Source organism: Saimiri boliviensis, chromosome 2 (genome assembly GCF_048565385.1).
Source record: "Saimiri boliviensis isolate mSaiBol1 chromosome 2, mSaiBol1.pri, whole genome shotgun sequence".
NCBI lineage: Eukaryota > Metazoa > Chordata > Mammalia > Primates > Cebidae > Saimiri > Saimiri boliviensis.
In genome coordinates this window covers 64,343,389-64,359,552 of record NC_133450.1, presented here as the reverse complement: position 1 = coordinate 64,359,552, position 16,164 = coordinate 64,343,389, and the positions used below count along the sequence as shown (strand labels likewise).

The window sequence follows — 16,164 nt, the reverse complement described above, 5'->3', positions numbered from 1 at the left end:
AGAAAAAAATTTACATTTTAATATGCAACTGTCAATAGGTATTTTTTAAAATTATCGTTGAGTCTTACATTATATTTAACACTTTCTTTACATGCCTGACTTCTTAATTTTCAGACAACTGTCACCATTCTTCAGATGGGGACACTGAAGCTTTTAGAGGTTAAGAAGGCTGCCCAACTCACATAGCTATTGGGAGTTACTGAGTAACAGGTAGAGCCAAAACTCAAATTCCCAGGAGTTTAACTCACCCACCAGCACGCCCATTACCAAAATGTGGCTTTTGGTAGGGATACATGCAGTTATAATTACCTCCTCTGCTACATTCCCTAGACCCTGAAGCTAGACCTCTACTATTATTACCTGTGATTTTTACAAATTCATTTTAATTTTTTTGGTAGAGACAGGCCACAGAACCTAGCCCACAATTCTCATTAGAATTTATATTCCGGGCCGGGCGAGGTGGCTCAAGCCTGTAATCCCAGCACTTTGGGAGGCCGAGGCGGGTGGATCACGAGGTCAAGAGATCGAGACCATCCTGGTCAATATGGTGAAACCCCGTCTCTACTAAAAATACAAAAAATTAGCTGGGCATGGTGGCACATGCCTGTAATCCGAGCTACTCAGGAGGCTGAGGCAGGAGAATTGCCTGAACCCAGGAGGCGGAGGTTGCGGTGAGCCGAGATCGCGCCATTGCACTCCAGCCTGGGTAACAAGAGCGAAACTCTGTCTCAGAAAAAAAAAAAAAAAAAAAAAAAAGAATTTATATTCCGTACATAGTGACATTTCTCTTGGCTTCATGCTTCACCCTTTCCTCTTCCAATGTGTTCTATTCTATGCATAATTCATTGACTAATAACCCTGAAGTTCAGCTTTCAACCATTTCATTAATATTATCCCCCTGTAGCTAGGTTATGGTGGCTCACACCTGTAATTCCAAAATTTTGGGAGGCTACGGTGGGAAGACTGCTTGAAGCCACGAGTTTGAGACCATTCTGAGCAATGAAGCGAGAGTCTATATTTACAAAACATTTTTTAAAAGGTGGGTGTGGTGGCATGCATCTGTAGTCTTAACTAGGCTGCACTGGAAGGCTGAGCTGGGAGAATGGCTCAAGTCTAGGAGTTCAAGGTTGCAATAAGCTATGACTGTGCCACTGCAAACCAGCCTGGGCAACAGAACAAGACCCCCACGTTTATTTAAAAAAAAAAAAAAATCAGGCTGAGTACAGCAGCTCACATCTGTAATCCCAGTACTTTGGGAGGCCGAGGCAGGAGGATTGCTTGAGCTCAGAAGTGAGACCAGCCTGGGCAGTATGACAAACTCCAACTCTACAAAACATATAAAAACTGGTTGGGCATGGTGGAGCACACCTGTGGTCCTACCTACTCAGGAGGCTGAGGTGGGAGGACTGCTTGAGCCAGGGAAGCGGAGGTGGAGGCTGCAGTGAGCTGAGATCACGTTACTACCCTATACAGCAGGCGTCCCCAAACTGCGGCCCCCTGAGGCCACTTCATCCAGCCCCTGCCGCACTTCAGGAAGGAGTACCTCTTTCATTGGTGGTCAGTGAGAGGAGCACAGTATGTGGTGGTCCTCCAACAGTCTGAGGGACGGTGAACTGGCCCCCTGTGTAAAAAGTTTGGGGACGCCTGCTATACAACCTAGGCAACAGAGCAAGACCCTATCCAAAAAACAAAAACAAAAACACATCCCCTTGTAATTTCTTCAAACTACATTGATTACCTCTCCTACCCCAGATACAACAACCTTCTGGTCTCGTAGTATTACTATAAATTATAATCTCTTAAAATATCTCACAAATAACTTTATACATTAACAAAATTAAAACTCAATGTGTGTACTTAAAGGAGCAAATTGTTTTTGCTGCATCTTTTGAAGTATGAAAAAAGGAATGATCTGACTCACCTGCAACATGCCAACAATCTCTACCTTATTGAAAAAGATAAAAGAGTGAAGTGTTGATAACATGTTTTCTTCAAAGACCGAAGGAGTTGGTAGAACCATATCTTGTATATATTGAACTCTGTATGTCTGATGAATTTTTTGTTTCAGCTCAGGATCTGATATGGGAATCACTTCTTTAAACTTCGCTGTTTTTGTTAGAAATTCCCTGTGTTTTCGTGGTTGTGATAAAGCAGGATCATATTCTAAACATCCAATGACGTCCATTATACATTCCTCAGAGAACATAACTTCAAAAAGAGCAGTTCTATTCAAGAGGAAGATGCCTTTTATAATTTCATACAAGTGGTGCAGTCCTTCAATATTTTCCAAATCCTCACACACATGAAAAAGCTCCAAGAGCTTTTTAATATAACCCTCATTTTCTAGTGCCAGTGCAAGTTTTTCACGACGAAGAGGTGAAGGTAAAGATGATGCCACAAGTTCTGCAATTTCCTCAAGGCGACTTAATTCGCAAGATGGCAATTCTAAGCCTGGAGATGACATATCATCAAAACGCTCCTCTTCAGATTCATCCACAAGGTCCTGAGTGATGTCCACGGAAGGGTCCTTTCCTTGAACCTATGAAAAAAAATTTAATTTAAATGTATAATAGCTGCTGACCAGCAAACCTAAATGATATTCTAAGATGAGTACAAGAGATGTTGTAAGAAACCTGTAACAATAGTTTTCAAGACAAAATTGTCTGCTTTTCCACGTTACACTTCTCCAAATAAAGTACACTTTCAATTTTAAGGAAGTTAGTCAAAGCTCAAAGACAGAATGAGCTTCCTTATAAAGTATGAGGTTTGCTGGCAAGAACAACTTTCTAGGACAGGCTAAACTAAGTGAGACTGTTATGAAACAGCCCTCCGCAGACCCACAACATAAAAGCCTGATGCTAAAACAGCCACTAACATCTCATATCCCTGACCCTCTTTTCCACAGACCAGGGCAAGTCTCAGAAACAGTCCTAGGACTGTGCTAAAGAACAGGTGCCACCACCAAGGTTTTCAATGTTTAACTCTAAGGTGAAAACCAAATAAATACCAAATATCATAATGTTATGATCACAGGAAAAATATATAATTATAAGCAAAAAGGAAAATATTTAACATCAATTCATTGTAGATAGCAAGGGCTAAAGAGCATGAACAAACAGGCTTTGGACCCAAGTGAGTCACTGATGTGCTATAAATACTGACAGCCCAAAAATAGGATTTAAAAAATACTAGGTAGAATACAAGTGTACCTATATAAAATGAAACCACATATAAAGTAAATACAACCTATATGTAGTAGAGTTATCCCCAAAAAAAGGTCTGCTGAAGGTTAAGTAACCAAACCAGGAAAATATCTTCCTTTCCACATACCCTAACCTGTGGCCTTCATGATCCCTTCAGAAGCCCAAAAATGTATCATAAAACCCAATTTTATGCCACTGTAGGGGTTCTTATTATAAAGGTAACTTACATTACTGAATGCATTTTTTTTTTCTTTTGAGATGGAGTCTTACTCTGTCACCCAGGTTGGACTGCAGTGGCACAATCTCAGCTCACTGCAACCTCCACCTCCCGTGTTCAAACTATTCTGCTTCAGCCTCCTGAGTAGCTGGGACTACAGGTACATACCATCATGCCCGGCTAATTTTGCATTATTAGTAGAGATGGGGTTTCACCATATTGGCTAGGCTGGTCTTGAACTCCTGACCTCATAATCTGTCCGCCTCCACCTCCCAAAGTGCTGGGATTACAGGCGTGAGCCACCACGCCCGGTCTTGAATACATTTTAAAGGCTTTTTTTCCTTCTTTGTAAAGAAAGGTCAAGGATAAAATTTGAAATGAAACGAATTTTGTTACACTGGCCCTAGAATTTGGGACAGTGACCACTAAAGCAAGTAGAAGGCCAAGTAGAATGGTATAGGGATGAAAAAATTAGACCTTATGTGAAAAAGGCAAGGAACTTAAACTGCTTAGCGCAATGAAGAGACACATTGATAGATAGCAGAAGAGACGATGACCTACAATACTTTCCTTGAAATGTGCTGCAAGGTGATATGGTCTTAACCGTAACCAAGTGGACAGCAGCACTGAAAGGAAGCAAGTCACGTTCATGGCTTGTATCTGGCATGGTCTCACACTGGTTCCTAATTTGCTAATTACATTAGATTTTGATTAGCAAACCAAATGAAAAGTGAGAAGTTCCCTTATTAAGAATGCCATATTTTCTAGTTGAGACAAAAATTGGTGAACATGGTTCAAGAAACAGAGAAACATTTAATATCTCAGCAAAACGTAATGACGTTCTTGGAATGATCTAGGATCCTGAACATGACTGAGAAGTTCAGACAGAATCCATAAGAAGAGTGACTGAGAACACCTTGAACATACTCAAACTATGTAAAATTTGGGAGGGAATACGAGGAAAGAATATAAAACAGCTAGTGATAGAATTACTATCGAGAAAGCATCCAACTACTATGATCTGTGCCCAACTTTAGATGATGGAAAGCTTTATGGCATTAAAGACCAAGGAAAAGTAGAGTACATATCAGATAATAAGCCGAGCGCGGTGGATCCCAGCACTTTGGGAGGCTGCGGTGGGTGGATCATCTAAGGTCAGGGGTTCAAGACCAGCCTGGTCAACATGGTGAAACCCCATCTCTACTAAAAAAATACAAAAATTTGCTGGGTTTGGGGGCATGCGCCTGTAATCCCAGCTACTCAGGAGGCTGAGGCAGGAGAATCCCTTGAACCCGGGAGGCAGAGGGTGCAGCAAGCTGAGATTGCACCACTGCCATGCAGCCTGCGAACAAAAGTGAAGCTCCACCTCAGGAAAAAATAAAAATAAAAAAAAAATCAGACAATACTAAAGGAGAGCCAGGCATGACAATGACAAATCAAGTTCAGGTCTGAGTTAAATACCGGCATAAGAGAAGACTCTATCCAGAGTGAGACTGTTTGATTTAGAAAGATGAAAGCGAGGAGAACAAGACTGGTCTGAGTAACAGATGCTATTAACATAGTCTGAACTCATTAATGTCACCTCTCTTTCTTTGGGAGAACTCTACAAGACAAAATTTGGAGAAACTGCTATAAATATAACAGTTGGACAGAAAGCCAAGAAAAGCTAAAGATGGCTGGTATTCAGATATAAATGTTGGTCTTTTCTGTTTCAGAGAAGGAAAGGCACAGCATAACAGGTTAATTTATAAAAAGGACACCTAAGTAGAATATATGGTTGAAATGAATTCCAAAGTTAAAGAAACACTGTGCCGCTTCCTTTTCTGCTCTTTCTCCCTCCGGAACCCCAGGTGCAGGGCAGCGGGAGAGTGCCAGCGCTGCACATTGGGCTGTGGCGGCAGAGGTTCACAGATGGCTGATTAGGAGTAACTGAGAATTGCAGCGACCCGTGAAAGCGCGGATGCTGCTGCAGGTGATCCCCAGACAAGCAGGGCCTGGAGTGGACCTGGAGTGGACCTCAGCAGTCATACAGCAGAGGGGTCTGACTGTTAGAAGGAAAACTAAGAAACAGAAAGAAATAACTTCATCATCAACAAACTGGACGTCCACTCAGAGACCCAATCTGAAAGTCAACAACTACAAAGACGACAGGTGGATAAATCCACAAAGATGGGAAGAAACCAGCATGAAAAGGATGAAAACACCAAAAACCAGAACACCTCTCCTCCCCCAAGGGATCACAACTCCTCACCAGCAAGGGAACAAGGCTGGATGGAGAATGAGTGTGATGAATTGACAGAAACAGGCTTCAGAAGGAGGGTAATAACAAACTTCTCTGAGCTAAAAGAACATGTTCTAACCCAATGCAAAGAAACTAAGAACCTTGATAAAAGGTTTGACAAAATGCTAATGAGAATTAACAGCTTATAGAGGAATATAAGTGAATTGATAGAGCTGAAAAACACAAGAGAACTTCATGAAGCATATTCAAGTTTCAACAGCCTAATTGGCCAAGCAGAAGAAAGGATATCAGAGGTCAAAGACCAACTCAATGAAATAAAACGAGAAGGAAAGATGAGAGAAAAAAGGGTAAAAAGGAACGAACAAAGTCTCCAAGAAATATGGGACTATGTGAAAAGACCTCATCTACGTTTGATAGGTGTACATGAATGTGACAGAGAAAATGAATCCAAGCTGGAAAACACCCTCCAGGATATTATCCAGGAAAACTTCTGCAACCTAGCAAGGCAGGCCAATATTCTGGTCCAGGAAATACAAAGAACGCCACAAAGATATTCTTCAAGAAGAGCAACCCCAAGGTACATAATCGTCAGAGTCACCAGGGTTGAAGTGAAGGAGAAAATGCTCAGGGAAGCCAGAGAGAAAGGTCGGGTTACCCACAAAGGGAAGCCCATCAGACTCACGGCAGATCTCTCAGCAGAAACCCTACAAGCCAGAAGCGAGTGGGGGCCAATATTCAACATCCTTAAAGAAAAGAACTTTCAACCAAGAATTTCATATCCAGCCAAACTAAGCTTCATAAGTGAAGGAGAAATAAAATCCTTTACTAACAAGCAATTACTCAGAGATTTCATCACCACCAGGCCTGCTTTACAAGAGCTCCTGAAAGAAGCACTAAACATAGAGAGGAACAACCAGTACCAGCCACTCCAAAAACATACCAAATGGTAAACAGCATCGACACAATGAAGAAACTGCATCAACTAATGGGCAAAACAGCCAGCTAGCATCAAAACGGCAGGATCAAATTCACACATAACAATATTAACCTTAAATGTGAATGGGCTAAACGCCCCAATCAAAAGACACAGACTGGCAAACTGGATGAAAAGCCAAAACCCACCGGCACGCCATATCCAGGAAACCCATGTCACACGCAAGGATACACAAAGGCTCAAAATAAAAAGATGGAAGATTTACCAAGCAAATGGAGAGCAAAACCAAAAAACAAAAAACCAGGAGTTGCAATTCTCGTCTCTGATAAAACAGACTTTAAACCAACAAAGATCAAAAGAGACAAAGAAGGGCATTACATAATGGCAAAAGGATCAATGCAACAAGAAGAGCTAACGATCCTAAATGTACACGCACCCAATACAGGAGCACCCAGATACATAAGACAAGTTCTTAATGACTTACAAAGAGACTTAAACTCCCACACAATAACAGTGGGAGACTTTAACACCCCATTGTCAATATTAGACAGATCAACGAGACAGAAAATTAACAAGGATATCCAGGACTTGAACTCAGACCTGGACCAGGCAAACCTAATAGACATTTACAGAACTCTCCACCCCAAATCCACAGAATATACATTCTTCTCAGCACCACATCACACCTACTCTAAAATTGACCACATAACTGGAAGTAAATCACTCCTCAGCAAATGCAAAACCATGGAAATCCTAACAGTCAGTCTCTCAGACCACAGTGCCATCAAGTTAGAACTCAGAATTCAGAAACTAACTCAGAACCGCACAGCTTCATGGAAACTGAACAACTGGCTCTTGAATGTCGACTGGATAAACAATGAAATGAAGGCAGAAATAAAGATGTTCTTAGAAACCAACGAGAATGAAGACACAACATACCAGAATCTCTGGGACATATTTAAAGCAGTGTCTAGAGGAAAATATATAGCAATAAATGCCCACATGAGAAGCAAGGAAAGATCTAAAATCGACACCCTATTGTCAAAATTGAAAGAGCTAGAGGAGCGAGATCAAAAAAACTCAAAACCTACCCGAAGACAAGAAATAACTAAGATCAGAGCAGAACGGAAGGAGACAGAGACACAAAAAACCCTTAAAAAAAAAAAAAAAAAAACAATCAATCCAGGAGCTGGTTTTTCGAAAAGATAAACAAAATAGACAGACCACTAGCCAGATTAATAAAAAAGAGAAAAGAGAATAACCAAATATATGCAATAAAAAACAATAAAGGGGATATCACCACAGATTCCACAGATATACAAACCATCATCAGAGATTATTACAAACAACTCTATGCACATAAACTAGTAAACCTGGAAGAAATGGATAAATTCCTGGACACTTGCATCCTCCCAAGCCTAAACCAGGAAGAAGTCAAAACCCTGAACAGACCAATAACAAGGGCAGAAGTTGAGGCAGAATTAAGAGCCTACCCCCCAAAAAAAGCCCAGCTCCAGATGGGTTCATAGGCGAATTCTACCAGACATACAAAGAGGAGCTGGTACCATTCCTTCTGAAACTATTCCAAACAATCCAAAAAGAGGGAATCCTTCCCAAATCATTTTGTGAGACCAACATCATCCTGATACCAAAACCCGCAGAGACTAGACTCAGCAAGAAAAGAAAACTTCAGGCCAACATCCATGATGAAAAATGGACGCAAAAATCTTCAATAAAATACTGGCAAACCGACTGCAACAGCACATCAAAAAGCTTATCCACCATGATCAGGTAGGCTTCATCCCGGGGATGCAAGGCTGGTTCAACATATGCAAGCCTATAAATGTAATTCACCACATAAACAGAACCAAAGACAAAAACCACATGATTATCTCAATTGATGCAGAGAAGGCCTTTGACAAAATTCAACAGCCCTTTATGCTAAAACCCTCAATAAACTAGGTATTGATGGAACGTATCTCAAAATAATACAAGCTATTTACAACAAACCAACAGCCAATATCATACTGAATGGGCAAAAACTGGAAGCATTCCCTTTGAAATCTGGCACTAGACAAGGATGCCCTCTCTCACCACTCCTATTCAATATAGTATTGGAAGTTCTAGTCAGAGCAATTGGGCAAGAAAAAGAAACAAAGGGTATTCAGTTAGGAAAGGAGGAAGTCAAATTGTCTCTATTTGCAGAGGACATGATTGTATATTTAGAAGACCCCATCATCTCAGCTCAAAATCTCCTGAAACTGATAAGCAACTTAAGCAAAGTCTCAGGATACAAAATCAGTGCCCAAAAATCACAAGCATTCCTATACACCAGTAACAGACTTAAAGACAGTCAAATCAAGAACAAACTGCCATTCACAACTGCTACAAAGAGAATAAAATACCTAGGAATACAACTAACAAGGAATGTAAAAGACCTCTTCAAGGAGAACCACAAACCACTGCTCAACAAAGTAAGAGAGGACACAAACAGATGGAGAAGCATTCCACGCTCACGGTTAGGAAGAATCAAAATCATGAAAATGGCCATACTGCCCAAAGTAATTTACAGTTCGATGCTATCCCCATCAAGCTACCAATGACCTTCTTCACAGAACTGGAAAAAAAAAAAAAAAACACCTTAAACTTCATATGGAACCAAAAGAGAGGCTGCATAGCCAAGTCAAGTCTAAGCAAAAAGAACAAAGCTGGAGGCATCACACTACCAGACTTCAAACTATACTACAAGGCTACAGTAATCAAAACAGCATGCCACTGGTACCAAAACAGAGATATAGACCAATGGAACAGAACAGAGGCCTCGGAAGCAATGCCACACATCTACAACCATCTGATCTTTGACAAACCTCACAAAAACAAGCAATGGGGAAAGGATTCCCTGTTTAATAAATGGTGTTGGGAAAACTGGCTAGCCATGTGCAGAAAGCAGAAGCTGGACCCCTTCCTGACACCTTGCACTAAAATTAACTCCAGATGGATTAAAGCCTTAAACATCAGACCTAACACCATAAAAACCCTACAAGAAAATCTAGGCAAAACCATTCAGGACATGGGCATAGGCAACGACTTCATGACCAAAACACCAAAAGCACTGGCAACAAAAGCCAAAACAGACAAACGGGACCTAATCAAACTCCACAGCTTCTGCACAGCAAAAGAAACAATCATTAGAGTGAACCGGCAACCAAGCGAATGGGAAAAATTTTTTGCTATCTACCCATCTGACAAAGGGCTAATATCCAGAATCTACAAAGAACTAAAACAGATTTACAAGAAAAAAAAAACAAGCCCATTCAAAAGTGGCTGAAGGATATGAACAGACGCTTTACAAAAGAAGACATATATGAGGCCAACAAACAAATGAAAAAATGCTCATCATCACTGGTCATTAGAGAAATGCAAATCAAAACCACATTGAGACACCATCTCACACCAGTTAGAATGGAGATCATTAAAAAACCTGGAGACAACAGATGCTGGAGAGGATGTGGAGAAATAAGAACATTTTCACACTGTTGGTGGGAGTGTAAATTAGTTCAACCATTGTGGAAGATGGTGTGGCAATTCCTCAAGGACCTAGAAATAGAAATTGCATTTGAACCAGCAATCCCATTACTGGGTATATATCCAAAGGATTATAAATCGTTCTACTGTAAGGACACATGCACACGAATGTTCACTGCAGCACTGTTTACAATAGCAAAGGCCTGGAACCCACCCAAATGCCCATCAATGATAGACTGGACAGGGAAAATGTGGCACATATACACCATGGAATACTATGCAGCCATCAAAAACGACGAGTTCGTGTTTTTTGTAGGGACATGGATGAACCTGGAAACCATCATTCTCAGCAAACTGACACAAGACAAGAAAATCAAACATTGCATGTTCTCACTCATAGGTGGGTGTTTAACAACGAGAACACATGGACACAGGGAGGGGAGCATCACACACTGGGGTCTATCGGGGGAAATAGGGGAGGGGCCGCAGGGGGTCGGGAGTTGGGGAAGAGAGAGCATGGGGAGAAATGCCAGATATAGGTGATGGGGAGGAAGGCAACAAATCACACTGCCATGTGTGTACCTATGCAACAATCTTGCATGTTCTTCACATGTACCCCAAAACCTAAAATGCAATAAATGAAAATTTCTTAAAAAAAAACAACAACAAAAAACAAAGAAACACTGTGCTAAGGATACTGTATCTTCTGTGAATGCTGTGGCTCTCAAACTTCAGGGTACATCAGAATCACCAAAAGCAGAGAGTAACAAATTACAGCCAAATTTTGTCTGTTACCTGTTTTTTAAGTAAGTTTTACTAGAAGACAGCGCCTCTTCTCATTCATTTATGTGCTATCTATGGCTACTTCCAAACTAAATTAGCAGAGTTAACCTAGCTGTGACGAGACTATAAGGCCTGCAAACCCTTGAATATTTACCATCTTGTCCTTTACAGAGAAAAGTCTGGCCCATAGGGCTTGTGAAAACAGAATTCCTAAGAAAGGATTTTAAAAAACAATTATTGGACCCTACTCAAAGTTTTTGATTCAGTAGGTCTGGGGTGAGGGGGGCGGAGACGGTCTCAGAATTTGCATTTCTTTCTTTCTTTTTTTTTTTTTTTGAGACGGAGTTTTGCTCTTGTTACCCAGGCTGGAGTGCAATGGCACGATCTCAGCTCACCGCAACCTCCGCCTCCTGGGTTCAGGCAATTCTCCTGCCTCAGCCTCCTGAGTAGCTGGGATTACAGGCACATGCCACCATGCCCAGCTAATTTTTTGTATTTTTAGTAGAGATGGGGTTTCACCATGTTGACCAGGATGGTCTCGATCTCTTGACCTCGTGATCCACCCGCCTTGGCCTCCCAAAGTGCTGGGATTACAGGCTTGAGCCACTGCACCCGGCCAGAATTTGCATTTCTATCAGTTCCCAGGTCATGTTTTTGCTGCTGGTTTGAGGGCCACACACAAGGAAATTAAGGAATCTGGTGAAGATTATTCTCCAGATAAAGTAAACATGGAGTTGGAGAAAACTTCTCTAGAAAAAAATGGCCTAAACGAGTGTATAACAAGAGCCAATTCCATTTAGCTACTAGAGCACATACAAATGCACATTCCCAAAATATTGTGATTTATGTTTCCAGGGAAACTCCAGAGTAAATTAAAAACATTCAAGCTTAGAGTCTGGGTAAGGTTGAACAGTCAAGAGGCATACTGCTGAAGACAAGTACCAGAGTGGGTTTTCTTTCAAGAGCCACAAGAAGTTAAAAACAAAGAGTGATGTGATCAGACTTGCATTTTAAAAAAGATCCTCTCTCTCTCTCTCTCCTGTCTGTCTCCTCTGTTTTTCCTCTCTCTCTACTGTCTTTTAAAAATAAAAAATAAAAAATGATTACCTAATCACTCTAGCTAAAATGTTGATTTAGGAATATAAGTCAAGACAAAACCAATAAACAAGGCAAAAAATGATGGTGGCTTGGAAAACTATGATAGTGAAAATGAAGATAAGCCAATGGATCTAGATTTATTATTGAGGGACTGAATGGATGTAAGGGATGATGGAAGGATAAACATGATCCACAGATTCCTGATTTAAGCAACTGGATGGCACTTACAGAGAAGGAGATGGGATAGATTTATGTGAGAAGATTATGTTTGGTTTGGAGTACTAAATTTAAGATGCTAGTGAACACATAAAGAGAAAATTTCAAAAAGGCAGTTGGATATAAAACACTGGAGTTCCCAAAGGTATGAGGCTAGAGAGTTTAATGTCAATAAATTATACCTTCCTTTAAATCAAAGTTTTTCAAAGACAGCAGCGATTTAAAAGATTGATTAGAAATTTATTTAAAGTCTTGAGCATTAGTTAAAAGCATGGCAAAACACTAAACACTTAAAAAGAGAAGGCATGCTCATTTTCTATTTAAAAAAATTACCTGACATATTTTCTCCCAAATTTCATCACATCCAGCTTTTTCTTGAAAGCTAAGGGCCAAGTCATAATTTTCTGCTTCAGACCACACAATCAGAGTGTCCTTTGGAGACATAAAAGGAGTCTGAATGATTAACATAATCAGAAATGAAAATGAACAAACAAAAGGAACTGAAACAGTGCTCATTTTTACTTATTCCAACACTAATATTGGCAATTATCAATGTCTTTCTTTTTCAAAACAATGACTTTTTATACCTCACTTTCCCAATCTATAAAATTAGCATTTCCTTAAGGACAACTTAAATCAATCTATGAAATATAAAAACAAAACATTATACCAATGATATGCAAGCATCATGACTTAAATTTTACACTCTCATTAAAATGCCAGAAGACATCTAAGCATAAAATAACCAGGGCATGTTAGGACGATAGGGTTAATAAAACTTTTTCTCTCTTCTCTCTATTGTCAGCAGGTGTTTTCCACTTGGGGCTTCTGAGATCCATGAAGCCCTTAAAATTACTTGCTAAATATGTAGTACATGAACAGTTACCTCCACATAGGTTTTTAAAAAAAAAACTTAGCAAAGTGCTGTGGTTCAAGAAGCTGCACCACTGCACTTCAGTCTGGGCAACAGGAGCGAAACTCTGTCTCAAAAAAAAAAAAAAAAAAATTATAGAGTCAAAATATTTATAACGTCTAATATATCCTTTCGGCCAGGTGCTGTGGCTCACACCTCTAATCCCAATACTTTGGGAAGCCTAGGCAGGCAGATTACCTGAGGTCAGGAGTTCAAGACCAGCCTGGCCAACATGGTGAAACCCCATCTCTACTAAAAATACACAAAAATTAATTTAGCCAGGCATGATGCCTGTAATCCCAGCTACATGGGAGGCTGAGGTGAAAGAATCACTCAATCCCAGGAGATGGAGGTTGCAGTGAGATGAGATTGCGCCACTGCACTACAGCCTGGGTGACACAGTGACACTCCATCTCAAAACAAAACACAAAAACCCCACAACACATATATATATCCATATCTTTCCAAATCTTACTGGCAATAAATAAATATACATACTGTTTGATAGCAATCAACCATTTCAAAAAAGGGCCCCTCTCATTGAGAGCAGCCTATAAATAATCTCACAGAAGAAATGCTGAATGGTACTAGGGAGAGTTACATTTAATGGCTATCTTCAAAATCTGAAGGACCATGTCACTGTTTTCTCAAGCTGGTCCAAAGAGAATTTAGAAGATTAAAAGATGGATTTGACTATGTTATAAATAAAAAAATAATTCAATCTGAACAGTAAGTAACCAAAAAGAACCATGCAAAGGCTGACTGGGCATCCATCAGGATGATAAAGGTTCCCATATTGAGACTAGCTTAAGGTTCCTTAAAGAACCTATGATTCTATTGCAGTGGTTTCTAATCTTTCTCACTAGCAAGGACACTACTTTTTTTTTTACATAGTGTCTCCCTATGTCACTCAGGTTGCAGTGTAGTGGCACCATCATGGCTCACTGCAGCCTCTACCTCCCTAGGCTCAGGTGGTCCTTCCACCTCAGCCTCCCCAAGTAGCTAGAAGTACAGGCATGTGCCACCATGTCCAATGTTTTTATTTTTTGTAGAGATGGAATTTTGCCATGCTGCCCAGGATGGTCTCAAACTGCCAGGCTCTAAAAGTGCTAGAATTACAGGCGTGAGCCACTATTCCCAGGCAAGGACACTTCTTAATGTAACACAGATGGATTCCATGTTTAAAATTTAGTCTATGTGAGGCACAATGGTGTATCCCTGTAGTCCCAGCTAGTCAGGAGGCTTAGGAAGGAGGATTGCTTGAGGCCAGGAGGTGGAAGCTGCAGTGCACTATGATCACGCCTGTGAATAGTCACTGTACTCCAGCCTGGGCAACATGGCAAGACCCCATCTCTTTTAAAAAAAAAAAAAAAAGAAAAAAAAAAAGAGAAATTTATCTGCTAAACTGCATATTAACTCTGTTCAGTCATATATATAACTGTCAATCATGAGACCAGCAGTCTCACTGAACTAAAGTGCTGCCAGCCAGAAATAAATAAGAATCTGACTTGGCTGTGCAGCATCACTAGGTCCCTAATTTTTATTCAGAATTTTGGGAAACACCTCAAACTCCCCTTTTTATACTATCTTAAAAGACTTCCATATATCACAGACCCCGGGCAGGCAATCTGATCCAGACTGAGGAGCAGTTCAAGCTCAAAACTATTAACATTCTAAGATCAACATGCCAGAAATTAGTAGCGTTTCATTTTTAGTTTCCCTTTATAATTCACCAGGACAGAACTTGCAGAAGAATTTGTAGTTAATCTATAATTCTGGCAGCCTAAATACTTTACAAGGTCATCTGTTCAGTAGATACTGAGCACTCTCCATGTAAGACAAAATTAAAGTTGTTACTTTCCCTCAAAATAGCATGTAATAAAAATACTAAGAAATTTAGGAGGTAAAGAGGCCACCGTATAAATTCTAATACCACTATCTATCTAGTAGGTGATGCTTAGAAAGTTAGGTAATCTCTCTGAGCCTCAATTTCCTCATCATTAGAATGGGAAAAATACATACTGTTATGAAAACTAGTGATAACATAGGTATTATTTCTTAGTGATGAAAATAAAGTTGGGGGAGAATAACAATTGTATTGGGAGTGAGGAGAATAACTCGCCCAAATTAGATGGCCCCTAAAATTCTGATAAATATTTACAATCATCAGCTCAATAAAGGCTACTAGGATAAGCATAGAGCCACTATCACATTCTGTTATAATGGATATTCAGAACCATTTGCAGGCTGATGCTTAAGTCCGGGTACAGCTAGACATATGCTTTTAATTACCCACCCATTTGACAAATTTAGCAAATTTATAAAATTTTAGAAACTGCTTTGTTTTCCTGGAAGATTCTAGATTTTCAAGGAATCTTCCTTGAAATTCTTCTAATTCTAATTTCCTTGAAGATTATAGCAACTTTTCTCCAAATTATCTTGATTATCACCCAACAACCTATAGGCTTGAGACACATGAGTTTGTTCATTCATTCTCAAAACAAGTTCAATCTTTCCTTTTTCTTAAGATATGCTTTTACTCTTCAGCTGCATACAACTTCAAAACACAAATTTAATGTATTTAAGTATGGAAGACCAAAGCCAAATATTCTAGGCTCTATATTTTTCCATCAGATTTAAGCTTTCTTAAGAACACTAAATGCATCACAGTGTTGTATTAGACTATTAAACCATTAAGAAAATATATTGTATGAATGTTTGGTGGACAAATAAATCACTAAATATATTTATGAGTTGATAACAGCATTCCTATCCACTATTTGTGTGATATCAAACAAGTCACAACCTTTACGCATCATCTAATAGAAAAAAAATCAATACTAACTTCTCTCTAATATTTTAAAGGTCAACGATGAAGCAAAGCACTTTATGAACAAGTTGGTAATATTCTTTCTTCAAAATTAACTATTTTGTACCTGCATCTTCAGGGCAATGAGGGAACTGATCTTGACTTCACTGGCTATACAGAGCACTCGTGTGTGTGTGTGTGTGTGTGTGTGTGTGTGTGTGCGC

The 16,164-nt window shown here is 39.8% G+C and overlaps 1 protein-coding gene across 2 annotated transcripts in view; it reads right to left on the bottom strand.

The window, feature by feature from the left end:
- PPP4R3A (protein phosphatase 4 regulatory subunit 3A) overlaps nucleotides 1-16,164 on the bottom strand; it is a 53,123-nt gene that overhangs the window by 22,318 nt on the left and 14,641 nt on the right. For both annotated transcript variants that reach the window (XM_003939856.4, XM_010350564.3), the window contains exons 3-4: nucleotides 12,552-12,650; nucleotides 1,922-2,539 (exon numbers count right to left, since the gene is read on the bottom strand). In XM_003939856.4, the coding sequence (XP_003939905.1) occupies nucleotides 1,922-2,539; nucleotides 12,552-12,650 (717 nt within the window). The remainder of the gene's footprint in view (nucleotides 1-1,921; nucleotides 2,540-12,551; nucleotides 12,651-16,164) is intronic.